This window comes from Ammospiza nelsoni, chromosome 8, assembly GCF_027579445.1.
Source record: "Ammospiza nelsoni isolate bAmmNel1 chromosome 8, bAmmNel1.pri, whole genome shotgun sequence".
NCBI classification, from domain to species: domain Eukaryota; kingdom Metazoa; phylum Chordata; class Aves; order Passeriformes; family Passerellidae; genus Ammospiza; species Ammospiza nelsoni.
The window spans coordinates 15,859,404-15,873,463 of NC_080640.1; the positions used below are offsets into that span (position 1 = coordinate 15,859,404).

General features: G+C 36.8%; 1 protein-coding gene across 2 annotated transcripts in view; it reads left to right on the forward strand.

The window, feature by feature from the left end:
* Positions 1-14,060, forward strand: part of EXOC6 (exocyst complex component 6) — an 87,491-nt gene that overhangs the window by 14,158 nt on the left and 59,273 nt on the right. For both annotated transcript variants that reach the window (XM_059477284.1, XM_059477285.1), the window contains exons 2-5: positions 6,896-7,067; positions 8,356-8,403; positions 8,517-8,607; positions 9,507-9,552. In XM_059477284.1, coding sequence (XP_059333267.1) covers positions 6,896-7,067; positions 8,356-8,403; positions 8,517-8,607; positions 9,507-9,552 — 357 coding nt within the window. The remainder of the gene's footprint in view (positions 1-6,895; positions 7,068-8,355; positions 8,404-8,516; positions 8,608-9,506; positions 9,553-14,060) is intronic.

Consider the following 14,060-nt stretch of genomic DNA (forward strand, 5'->3'; position numbering starts at 1 on the left):
TTGCTTCATATGTCTTGTGCAATCAGGAAATGAAAGACTTTGTGGCAATATAGGCAGGGGTGGGGAAACCTGCAATTCATCCTAGAAATGGGACAGAACAGGATGGTTTGGGGGAGGTGTGAAAATGGTGAAAGGTGGCAAGTCATTAATAAAAAGTTTCTTTGTCCTGTAAAAAGATTGCTGGATTTTTTCTTTTTTTTCTAACTTTTTTTTTGACTATTTTAAAATACATGATCTGATTTAAAAGTCTGTGCTGCTGCTAGAACTTATTATAAATGATTACTAGAAGAATTGTTCTCTCAAAAAGTTTACAGTAATGCTCCATAAGCTCACATTTGTCTTTCCTGAATATGGATTGCAATTAAAAGTTGAATCATTGCCCATTTAAAAGAACACACAAAATAATCCCAGAACCTTTAAGAAATAGTAATTTTTAAAAAACTCCAGTGGGATTTATTAAATATTACTTTATCATTATCTAGTAGACTGTTCTAGTAATGATTTTTAAGTGAAAGAGTTATCACCAACCAGGAATTCATATTATCTTCTGAATTACTATTTTCTTATGAAAGTATGGGGATTTTATTTTTAATAAAATAAACTCTTCAAGTTCATTTTTTTTTGGCCTAAAGCCTGGGTTCCGGAGTAGTTCTTCTCTCCTTTGAAAAGTTACAGCTATCGCTATAGATATGAGAAAAAGTTAATTTAGTTCCCATTCTGATTATTCTTGAAATCTATTTTTTATGCTAAAACAAGAAGACTACAGTAGAAGTTTTACTTAGGTCTGGTTATTGTAATTTTCTGGTCTTGAGGCCATAGATGTGGAGCTAGACAGGAGATGAGGAGGGGAAAAAGCAAATTTGGGGTATTTGCTGAACTTCCAAAAATTATTTTGGGCTCCTCTTCTTTTACAGTTAATAGTCTATATGCACTTCCATTGTCTGCCCTTCCAGTAGTCCACTCAATGTATTAAATTAATTCTTGGGCTTATACAATTTTTTTTTTGCTTCTAACTTTTTATTTCCCTCCTCATTGCTGAAATTCTCATCCTCTTTTACTCCTGCCTACACTCAGACATTTAAGGACATCTATCCTGATTGCATGCACAAATATTTGTGTGAAATTATAGCAGAAATATGATTTTGAAGGGAGCCTGTAACCATTTGTGAAGATGGTTTATGATGCTCACTTAGAGTGATAATATGTATGTATGGAGTTGTCATTATGGAATAGATGATTTCAGGATAATTTATTTTGAATATTTTTTTTTAAAGGTTGTGTGGAATTCTTGGCGTGTTAAGTTTTAGTTCTCTGGAGATTTTTGATTACTTAACTGTTGGTATTTTTATGCATAGGATGGTGCCCTCTGGTGCTTCAGTATATTTTTGCATGTAAACACAAAAGTCATCAATAAGACCTATTAAATACATGTTTTTCATATTGTGTTTCAGTTTTGAAAGTAAAAGTTTTAGGAAAGTTTATTACAGTATAAAGTAAACTTATTTTATTGTTTTCAATTGGAAAATGGTTGCATATCTGCAAATCCTCCTTCATAATTTCTTGAGACCTGAATTCAAATCTGTTTATGCTTGTTACTCTCCCTTCAGTCTGCTTGGTAAGAAAGATCAAGGTAAAAATATCCCCATTGCAATAAAATGTATCCAGTGAACTCAGACATTTTTCTCCTTTAGGTCACTCTCTGCTCCTAGTTTATTTTTTTGCCTTTTTCACGTACTTTCTACACTATCTTCTTTTTACCTAGACTGGCATTAATATGACTCATCCAATTGTTGGAATGAGTTAAAAAAAACCCCCCAAAAAAGTCTCAGTTTATATACAGATTTCTGGGAATATAAACAGATATCTGCACATTACCAGGAAAGTTGCTCAGCTCTGCTTCTGTTCTTCGTGGATTCCCTGCTTGCCATGTTGCTGAGGAGAGAAACCAATACCAAAATGATTTGCTGTAGTGGTGGTTGAGTAGTCACTCAAGTTAAAGCTCTCTCATTCCAGATTGAAAATTGATGATGTTATGTTGGTTTGGTTTTTTTGGGTGCCAAAATCAAATAGAAACTTCTGTCTCCAGCATTAGTGATTTTCTCCTTTTTTTTAATCCAGTCTGAAGACTCATACCAAGAAAAAAACTTTCCTGTCAGAGTTTCATGATATGAATCAACCACTAGTAGTCTATAGTTGTGCAGATCAGAGGTTGGAAGCAGTTTTAATAAAAACTAATAATGTCTTTCAGCTTGACATGGTTCAAATTTGTGCTGTATTTCAGACCATCAGCGTCCACTTCAGGGGCCCATAAAGCTGAAGGGGATCCTTGGGGCTCTTCATTCAGAGGCGTATAAATGTAAACAAAACCTGAAAGAACTGTGTATTACACATGTAAAAATTCCTTTGGTATCCTAGGAATGACACTTGCTACTGCTGGATGTGAAACAATTTACAGTGAGAGAGTGATTTTTAGGGTAGACATAATTGCATGTAATTGTCATCTCCTGAAGAAATGGAGCTGGAAGGGTTACTGCTTCCTCACTTGCTTTCCAGCAGAAGTCTGTGTGTGTTGTAAATTCAGTTAATTTTGTCTTGTAATTTTAAAGAATTATCTCTAGGATGCTTTTAGAATTTCACGTCTCTCCAAGATATTGCAGTATTGGTGATTTGTCTGCTTGATTATTTAGCTCTCAAAAGTGGAGAATTTTTATCAGCATCTCTAGCAGTGTCATAATCTGTTGAAATGTACACTTTCAGATAATTATTAAGAGGTAGAAATAACTTCATTTAGATAGCTGTAGGTAATCTTTGAAATAAGTGTATGTATGGAAAATGAGTTTCCGTATCAGAAATGAACTATGGCGTGTGGTGTTCCCTAAAAGGTAAGTCAGGTGTGTATTGTCTCAGTTGTGTTTTCAGGTTTGAGAAAAAGCCTAATTTCTGTCTGTGGCCAAAGATGACCTGGCTCTCCAGTGTACACTTTAATTTTCAAGAAGGCTGGTGTTTTAGGCCAGACATTATTCTGAAGCCTCTGAAACTGCATGTGTGAGGTGTCCTCAGAGGACAGTGTCCTCAGGGAGTCAATAAACCTGTTTATTCATCTTCTTCTCACCTAGATGAGAATGTTGTGATACGAAGTGTGAGTTTTTTTAAAAATACACTGACGATTTATTTCTGTAAAGGCAAGCAGCTCTGTCTCATGTGCTGACGAGCGTTGATTTGTTGTTCCCACAAGATGGAGCTGTTTACGTACGTAATTAACATGGAATTTATACTACTAGTGCATTTTAGGGAGGTCTGACAAAGTACTGGTTTAAATCACAGGTCACAATTTTATTAGTATCCTTACAGAAAAGGGTACAATGTACAAGACAAAATAGTAACGATTGTTTTAAGAAGGTAGGGTAATCTTGTGATTAAGGTGTTGGGAGATACACAGTATTACTTTCTTCCCCCTTATTTTGAACATTTATTCCCTGTATTATTTTCAATTAAATATTGTGTTACTACCCCTGAGATTAAAAACCAGTACTTTACTATAATTAAATTTAAGTATAAGCAGCCTTAATATCGAGGAAAACATAATCAGCACATATATTTATAACAGTGGAAACTCTGTTGCCTGTGCTACATTGTATGTAGTTCAGAACTTCCGGCTGTGTTTTCTGGAATTTTTTGATAACATTTTAAAGAGAAATCTTCTGATTGCAAAGGATTTCCTTTTGTCAGTATTGTAAGAATATGTCTGAAAGTCTTGGCACAGATGTGAAATAGATAGTTATCAAGGCAGCAATTGGATACCCCCAAATCATCAGGCAATAGTTAAGTCCAAAACCACACACAGTGCGTTGCTACCGTCAAAGAAAGTTTGGTGGTTCCTCTTGTACCATCTTTTTGTAGTCTCATTCTCATTTTAATTATATTTTCTTTACTGAGTTTTACTGCTGCTTTCATTTATGCTTACATGACACAATTTACAGTTTGGGCACATAGTGATAGATAGAAGTCCCCTGTCTTTGTGATAATGATGCTCCTTTCTCACTTTTCTTTGAGAACACTGGAAGGAGACCTAAATTTGGAAGCTTCTTCCACCCTTAAACAAAAGGCTAAAGAAGCAGTAATAATTTGAACTTTTTTTCTTTGAGGGTTTTTTTTGTTTTGGTTTGTTTTGTTTTTTTCTTTAGCATACAGTGCAGTGTAGGTAGTGAGTCCAGCCCAATTTGAGGAAGCTAATGCTTGCCAGATATCTGTGAAGACACTTTGATTATCTGGTCCTCCTAATATTTTTTTTTCTCCAAGAGCTCTGAAGACAGTTGGATGCCCCTCTGTGTCCACCCTGCAGCTTCCAGCATCTCTGACCCTTTTCTTAATGGAACAGCACTCACATGGCTGTAATGGGTATTTTGGAGTGCTGGCACATCAGTCATTGAACCTTTTTCTAATCCCTTCCCCATTTCTGTCCAGGTGACAGTGCTATGGCCCACATTCTTGTCCCTGTGCATTCTCATGCAGAACATCAGGCTGCCTAAGGAAGCCTCACTCAGTGCCCACTGTGTCTTGTACCTTTCTTTCCTCCCAGGCCAGGATGCTGCTTCTCCCTCCAGCCAGCACTGAGTTCTGCATGTGGGTGTTTCCCCTGGTGATGCAGGTCACTTCTGACCATGCACCAGAGCCCTTTAAAGCTCATCCTGGGCAGCCTTGAGGGAGCCCTTTCAGGCAGTCTGGCAGGAGCCTCAGGAGGAGACACTTCTGGGCACACATTTGCTCCTTCCAGGTGTCATTTCAAACTGTGGTGGTAGAAACAGTGAAGGATAAACTTGATGGGTGAACAATCTTATTTTTCCTCTGGTGCACTTTGGAGGAAAGAGCCTGCTTTCAGTACCATAGCCTTATTTTCCCATCATAAGGGGGTATTACTGGAAACTTTTATTTGGTAGATTTTTCCCCTGAATAAGTATCTATAACAAGCAGAGTGTAAGGAATTGACTTTCTTCCCTAGCCATGTAGGACAGCATATTGCCTTTCTTCTGTCACTTGGGTTCAGTTGCTTCTCTGAATATATTGTACAAGGTCAAAAGGAACTCAGGAAGTATAAAGAATTTTATAACAAGAGTCTTTTCACTCTCTTCTGCAACTTTTCTTCTTTGAAAGGTCATGTTCCTGTCAGACATTCAGCTGTAGGTTTGTTGTGCTGATGATGAACTCAGATCTCAGCAAAGTCCAGATGTCTGGTTAGAAAAGAGAATCTTGAAGAATATGGGAAACCACACTTCTCCAAGAAGATTAGGAGGGAAGTAGTTTCTTACTACTTAAGGGTTTTAGAGGCTGTGACTCATGGTTGCCTGGGTCTTCTCCTTCTGTAAGTAACATTGAAACGCTTGGAATTTCAGCTTTCTTTTCTTTTCTTTTCTTTTCTTTTCTTTTCTTTTCTTTTCTTTTCTTTTCTTTTCTTTTCTTTTCTTTTCTTTTCTTTTCTTTTCTTTTCTTTTCTTTTCTTTTCTTTTCTTTTCTTTTCTTTTCTTTCCTTTCCTTTCCTTTCCTTTCCTTTCCTTTCCTTTCCTTTCCTTTCCTTTCCTTTCCTTTCCTTTCCTTTCCTTTCCTTTCCTTTCCTTTCCTTTCCTTTCCTTTCCTTTCCTTTCCTTTCCTTTCCTTTCCTTTCCTTTCCTTTCCTTTCCTTTCCTTTCCTTTCCTTTCCTTTCCTTTCCTTTCCCTTTCCTTTCCTTTCCTTTCCTTTTCGTGAATGTTTTTGAACTTTTATTTTTTCTTAATCAGCTTCTCCTTGTAAATATCTAGAGAAAACTTTATAATTGTGAAAGGAAATAAGAGGCTAAAAAAACAATTTAAAGATTTTTAGTAACTTTTTTTAACGCTTGTAGTTTGCCATACAAATGTGTTTGTATATGTATGATTAAATCATTCTCATATTTCTGTTCTCATTCTATGTGAAAAGCTACTTCAGAACTACCAGTCTTTGCTGTTGTTGCTGTGTCAAAGTATTAATCAATTTTTGGAACTGTCTATACCTAGCCTTTGTTGGGAGACTCCATACCTTTGATTTTGGTACAGTTCTATATAAAGCCTCTTTTCTTGCTTACTCTGCCAAAGTCTAAAGCCTTAAATTTCCCTCTGCCTCCTTTGCCCCTTCTCATGCTCGTGCATTTTTCCATGCAGATTTCTGTTTCTGATGCTGCTTAACAAACTGCACCAGTAATTTCTCCCAAGTCATGTTTCCTGCTGGAGTTCTAAGTGAATTATTTGAGAATTAGTAAAGTAAGCCAGAAGACCTGATTGTAGCCCTTGCAGCAGTTAGGTGCTGTGGAGGAGGCAGCCTTAGGTGTGTGCACGTCATGGTTTTGCCCTGGGAGCTGTTGGGCAGGGATGGAGCCTTGGGGGTTCCCTTTTCCCGCGCGCTGCTCCGGTCATTCCGGCTGCAGGCCCCCGAGCCTGATTGAGTTGGATAACTCTGCTGTTAGGAATACCAGGAAAGCAAATTTGTATGTTTGCACTTCTTTATATTTAGCAAAGAGTGGAATTTGATGGAAAAGCGATCCATGCTATTTGAGGTGGTTGGAGAAACTGATTCTTTTGTACCCATATTTGAGCATTAGGGCATAAATAACAGACCAGTGAGGCTCAGGTCAACCATGATGTAACTGGTTAAGCACCTGGATTAATGCCATAAGGGCTGGGTTTTGTGCCATCAGTTCTCAGTTTTGTGCCATCTTTTCTTCAATGCTGATTTTGATGGAGTGGATGCACCAAAGGATGCCACCAACATCAAGTTTGCTTGCTATTATTTTCTTGTTAAGACAGGTTTCAATAAAGATGGTTCCATACATGCTATTTTCAACTGGTGAAAAAAGTAAACTTTTATTTTCTTATTTGTATTTAATAGGTCTGTATATGATGACCAACCAAATGCACATCAGAAGTTTATGGAAAAGCTTGATGCCTGCATACGTAACCATGACAGGGAGATAGAGAAGATGTGCAATTTTCACCATCAGGGCTTTGTGGATGCTATTACAGAACTTCTTAAAGTTAGGGCTGATGCAGAAAAGCTAAAGGTAAGGAACAAGTTTTTCAGAGTTTCATATATCACTGTCGTTGAATCTAAAAGAAGGAACTGGACTCTTCTGCTGAAGATTAATTGAGTGTTTATCACATGCACTCTGATGTGCACAGTAAATTTTTACAAGTGAATTCATCAGGATTTGTGATTAGAACCATGTTGCCTGATACAGTAATTTATATTTACAAAGCTGAATATTTTATTAGATCTCATTTTGATTTTTTAAATGTATGTTGTCAGAAAATGCTACCAAATTATTTTGCCTTTTTATAAAGCCTTTCTCAGAAGGTAAAGGACAGCAAATGATAAACACAGTATTTCTTAAAAAGGTCTTTTCTTAATCATGTTTTTATATGTCAGACCTTAGAAGAATCAAAAGTCCTTATTAGAAAACTAAAAATGCCACAATTATGCGTGGAAAAAAACACTGTTCTTTACTTTATAATGAGCAGCAGAGTAGGTGATGTTAGTAGTTTTCATGAGATATGAGAACCAAGATTTCCTCACAGATCAGAATGCAGAATAGTGAATTATGAGATACGTCCCTTTTAGCTCTCCTTACACTTTTGAGAGCAAAATATGCCCACCAGACAGAATGAGCATAGTTCATCAGAGGTTATGATTAGAAGACCATTATATAAAGGATATTCAGATAACAAGAGACCAAATACAGCATCAATGAGGTCATTGAGCATCTTTGTTCAGAAATTAATGAGATTTTTAATAAACTAGAATGTGCTTCCTTATTATGATGACCTAATGAGTCACTTACTATGTGGGAAAATCTGAGGTTGAGCTTTGCCTGCACCTGCAGCATTAAAATGTTGCTGTGGTTTGGAGATTTCCACGTTTGATGTTAATCAACCACCCAGTGTTTGCATTCAGCAAAGTATGAATGTTTAATTACCATAAAATGCAATCACCATTTCTTACAGACAATGAATGGCCCATAGAGCTCATTGAGGTTATCAAAAAGGGACCAGTGGTCAATTGGGTCAATGATTTGAATTGTTTGACAGACCTGCAGAAACAAGGAAAGTTCAAAAATCCCAAGTAAATTTGAGAAGTTTGCCACAGAATCTGTTAGAAAGAACTGTCATAAGTAATTGAATTTAACAAAAGCCCTTTGCGATCAAAAGTTCAAGTTCAAGCTGTAGAGTTAATTTGAATTTGCATTTCTTTGTTCTAAGTTTCTCAGGAAGCATGATCTGATTACAAGGGTGAGCAGTCACATCAGGGCAATATATGCATATTTGTCTAACAAAGGTGAAATTATTTTTAAGGTCCAAGTTACTGATACCAACCGAAGGCTTCAGGATGCTGGGAAAGAGGTGAGAAAATTATGCTTCCTATATGGACATTTTGAATATTCGTAGCAAAATAAGTTTATTTGCATAATTTAAGTGTGATTTTCTTTCCTTTTTTTAAATAAAAAACCTTTAAGGTGATAGCCCAAACAGAGGAAATCATCCGATGCAGAGTTCAACAGCGGAATATTACAACAGTTGTGGAAAAACTACAGTTGTGTCTTCCAGGTGAGTGACCTACAGTGAAATATGATGGCAAATTAAATAAAGTCTCAATAGCCAAAAGGAAAAGTCTTCTATTTTTTCTAAGTTCTGGTCCTGTAACATCCAGCTTAATGAAAAAATGAATAGGTTTTTTAAAAGATGCCAACATGAAGGTTCCATATCTTTTGCAGTATTTGACACAGAGCAATTGCAACAATGTCATAAGCAGTGAGACATTTAAATGGTGCAAACCATGTAGCCACGTACAGCTGTGAATGAGTAATGTTTTTAATATGGTAAAAAAATAATTTCTTGCTTGAGAGGGTGGGTTTTAGTGCTTGAAGAGTGGGGAAAATACTAATGATGTTCTTTCAACATTGTTCTTTTAGCTCTGTGTCACTGCAGGTGTTTTGAAATAAGCAAAAAGGCTCTAAATGTTGTTTCAGGGAAGTAATATTCTAGGATTGCACACAGCTCCATGAGGGTTTTATCTTGTTTGTCATATTGGTGTAAAGTGCATTTGAAAATTTTTCTTTATAAAGTCTTGTTGTTCTGAGTACAGTAGGTGGTACTGTTGCCTTTTTATGGAGACAGGCCATGGACTGGTAATGCAGATCAGGTTGTGGCATGTAGTAAGTGAATGAATATGCTTGATATGTATAGTTTTGTCTGGTTTTGGTTAACCTTAATTCTTTTTAATTTAAAAGTTGTTAAGGGTTCAGTTATTGTTTTCATACTTTCAGCTGCATTCTAGAAAATTTTTTGCTAGGTTTATCATGTTTATGCTACAGTAGGAATTAAATAAGGTAAATATAGCACATCCTTTTCTATTTCTAATTTTGCCCTTTACAGTACATATTTTCCTCTTTTATTAACTAAAGCCACAATATGACTCACAAGTTAATCTGCTTGCTTTTATGCAGTGCTGGAAATGTACAGCAAACTAAAAGAACAGATGAGTGTAAAAAGGTGAGTAAACTTATTTCTATGAGAAAAAAAATAACATTTGTGTGTAAATTGACAGAATAGCAAACACTTATGTAGACAAGTAAGTGTTCTTAGTTTGTAGCTTGGTATATGTGTAGTCTTTGTTTCTAACACTGATCTGTGTTTTAAGAACATTTGAAAATGCATTAAAGAACTTCTAGGACCTTACTGATTGCCATGAGAAATAGTGCTTACTTAAATGGGTATGACATGTAGTGAAATTATTATTATAAAATATGAAATTAAATTTACTGGTTTTTATTACTTAAAGCACTTTAAGAAGCAAGAAAAATAAGACCCTTAGAGACTGAAGGTCTTTTAGAGTACATTACTATCTGATTAATATATCGTGATATATTTAAATTAAATGCATAATACCAGAAGAAAGGACATTTTACTCCTTATACCTTTCTTTAGACCTATCTGGTTTCTCTATGCTTTTTGTCTAAATGGGACTATGGGAATGAAGATAATGTGTTGTTTGGGGGTTTTCCCTCTTTGACAAATTGACTTGTTAATAAGAATTAAAACTATAATTATAAATTAACTTCTAGGATAATAGTTTATAACTGATGCATGACCAGCTGCTCCTTCCTATCGTATCACCACTTTTCATTTTCTCAGGGAGCCGCTCACTGCTGCTCTAGTCCCAGAATCCCCAGCTCTCCCTCCCTCCATGGCAGCTTGGCTGCCCCTGCCCCTGCTTTATCTGCATCCTGTCCCACTGGGGCTGCTGCCTGCACCATACACACCACCCCAGCAATGCCAGTGCTGATGTTTTCTTCTTCATGATTTCCCCATCATCACTGCCACCGTGATCCCTGCCTGCTTTTCACAGCGCCTCAGTCACACCAGTGCTCTGTGCCTTTCTGGGCTCCTGGTTGCTGGTGGTGCCTCTTTGTGCACTTGGCACCACTGCAGGGAGCTCCTGCTGACAAGTCTGTCTGGACAGGGCTGTTCCATTTGGAACTAGCTGTGCACAGTCAGTTGGCTGCAGGGCTGCTATGTAATATAGATTTACTTTTGGACTGTTTGTCTGGATTTTGGTTTCTGGGTAACCTACACCTCCTACCATACTGTTGGACGTCTGAAAACCCTCAACAGCAGCCACTGTGTGAGCAATCAGCTCTAAAGCCTGTGTGCAGACATGTCCAAAATGCTTCAGATTTACTGTACACATCAGATCTATGGACATTGCAGCAGATCTGATGCATCTTTGACAGTCATATATGTGTTATATGATACCTATGCATGTTTGCTTTCCAGGAGGTCTCCTGCAGAAATACAGAAGCTTTAAGAATGACCTTACAGCTATGGCACTATGGTGTCTTTTATTAAAATTAAAACTTGCTATGTGTGAACCAGTGTGGTAGATCTCATCAGCTTGACTGCTATACAGTGTTACCTCTGAACAGGACACTGCTCCAGCATCTGCTTGGAGTAGCTGGCACATAGCAGTAGTAGCAGCAGCATGTTGTTGCAGTGTTCCTGGAGCAGCTCTGCAGAAAGATGTAAACAGACCCCTTGCTACTCCAGTCAGAGATCAGACTGAAGAGTGTGCTGTCTGAATGACGCCACTTCCCTGTGCAAGGTCTATTGTGGACAATGCTACATTTAGTGTTCTGAAAATATTGAAAACACTGGGTTCAGTGCCTGCATGCTGCCTACCCTTGCTCTGTCAGGCAAGGCAAGCAGCATTCCTGGTTTTAGAGTTGTAGGGAAAGTAGTAGTTCCTAATGTCATCATGTAAAGATCATTTAGGTGAGATAAAATTGCTGATGGTTTTTAGCATTTTGATTCTGTATTTGCTAGTGCTTTTGTAAAGTCCACTGATGGTGGATGTGCTTTCTGAGAAGCCATCAGTACTCTTCAAATCTTAAAGACTTCTATCTGACAATTTTCCCCTGGAAGTTGTTGCCAGACAGGAAGTCTTAAAAGTCAAAGGACTCCTGAATTGAGGGGTTTGGACATGTTATTGTCATACCATAAAGAGATCTAAAGGAGAGGGGAGATGCCATAGCTTTGATGTACCGTGCCTTGAAAACACATGGAGTGAAGAAGGCTTAGGCTCTGCTGCAGGCTACTGCTGCAGCTCAGATAACTCTTTCATTAGCTATGCTACAGTTATTATTTTGCCTGTGACTTTCCAATTCCCTATGATACAGCCTACAGGTGGCTATTCCGTGGAACTTGCCGGTAATTCAACTGGTAATTTCCTTGTGGCTCAGCAGAGTTCATGTATTCTGGCTTTTATCACTACTAAAAGATAGAGCAACTGCAAGAACATCATAGTGTCAGTGCAAAGACCTGACAGCTGATGTGTGCACATAAAAGGGAATTCAAAATTGATCTTCCTAAGTTTTGCTGTGAAGGTTTTTCATGGAAGAGTCAGTAGCAGTCACAACCCAAGACATAACAAGGCAATAAGGACTGTTTATTTTAGGCAAGGATAATTTCTCATAAATCTTGATTGAGATTTGTTAATGCAGCAAAGCTTTCACTGCTCTTTTTTTATAAAAAGACATCTTGACTTTCTCTGCTTGTGGCTTTTTAGAACATATTTTTATTATTCCATTGTCTTACAGTCTTGCACCATGAATAAAAATCTCAATTCTAATGTTTAAAAGAAGAGAAAACAAAAGTGTGGGTATTATATATGCTTGTGGGATAGTTGTTACTGAAAAAAGATTGGAATTTCATTTCCTTTTTCCATGGCAGATCTCCTTTAAGATAATGCAGGATTTTGGATCTGGAATACATGCTGGTTTGTGCAGGTGAAATAGAGGTTTACAGAGGGGTCCAAAAACCATCTATTGATAGCAACTTTTGGTTCTTTACCAACATGGGTAACGTTTGAACTGATGACCTAGAGGTGAAAGGCTCTGTATCCTATTTATCTGTGTCCTGAGCCATGGATAACACAAGTTGACAAGAACTGTAGTAGTGAGAGGAAGTAACTGCAGAATCTACTCTAAACAGACACAGTTGGCTGGAAAGAGCTGCAGAGGGTTTAAAGTCTTAGCTGAGGAAGCACAAAGGAGAAGAGTTGCTTCTTTGCTGCTCTCCCAACAGCCTAGTGGGGGCTATGCACTTACACAATTCGAGCTTGAATTTTCAGTAGCAGTATTGAAAAATCCCAAGGAACTCCCTTAAATGTGTTTGGTAGCAAAGTTTTAGGTATTTACTCAGTGGAAATGTAGTAAGCAGGACTATACAGTGTTTCCTCTAAGGGAAGTCCTAAAATTGGAGAATGCTACTATTTTTTCTTTGTAAACTAGGTTTGTTTCCTTAATTAAAATAAAATGAGGGCTTTATCTCTTGTGTTTTTTCAGCAGGAAATTTTGAGATATAACTACATGTTTTTTTACTTAATAAGCTTGTGTGCAAATAAAGTACTCTGAGTAAAATTCAGTCTTTGAGTTCATCTTGCTCCTGATTTGTGTAATTTCTGTTTAACTTGATGGGGCTTTTAAAGTAAGTTATGGTACTTCTGTTTACTCCCTCCAAACAACACTCTGGTGATAAAAATCTTAAAAGTTCTCTTTATAATTTAGAGCATAAAGAAATACTTAATATATACTAAGATAATGGTAATTTTCTTTTAATTTTGGGATTTTTGTGTGTTGATACAAAGAATAAGATGATGCAAAACACTAATATTAATTTTTGGAGGGTTGAGAGGTAGTGGTTGTTTCTTTGTTTTGAGGTTTTTCTAAATTTACTTTTGTGTTGTGAGTTGGTTTTTTCTTTCCTGATTCTTGCTGGTATTAAAGGTTCCATTTTTATAGTTTTAGTAAGATACATTGTACAATTTTCTTGTTCTGATGTTGAAACGGATCAGTTCTGCACAGTCTTATCATGTGACCCATATTGGTGTTTCAAACTTGTGTCTTCAGTTTGAAAAAAATTACAAATTTTGCATTGAGGAGCATATTGTCCCAAGATCAGCTCAGAAGAGTAGATAGAAGAATGCTGTATTTATATGAAAAAAAACTTTGAAGATACTTCTTTAATTAATTTGTAGTCAGATGGGCAATCTTCACCTTATGTGATTGATGATACATGATAAGAACTAATAATATTGTCAATGCCTTCATTATTGAGTTAAATCTATGGAAAGTTTTAAAATCTAAATATGTAAATATATCACTCTGTGAAATGATATCCAAAACTTTTTGGTTTAAATCCTGACCTGCAGATGACCTTCAAATTAATAAGACTTCAGTGCTTTATCAGAGCAGATGTTAAAAGGGCAAGGTCCTGAGCTCCATATATATGTAATTAGTAAGGGACTCTAGAATGGATTTAGAATGGATTATGTTAATTCTGATCTTAGAGCCAGCAGTCAAAAACCCTTCCAGATGAACTAACAGTGTTCTGATAAGCTGATCTGTATAATTTAAATAAAAAGCTTTTATAAGATTTTGACGGTATTATGGTTTTATTCCCCAGAAGTCTCACCATGTGGCACTCGTGGCCATTTTCTATTT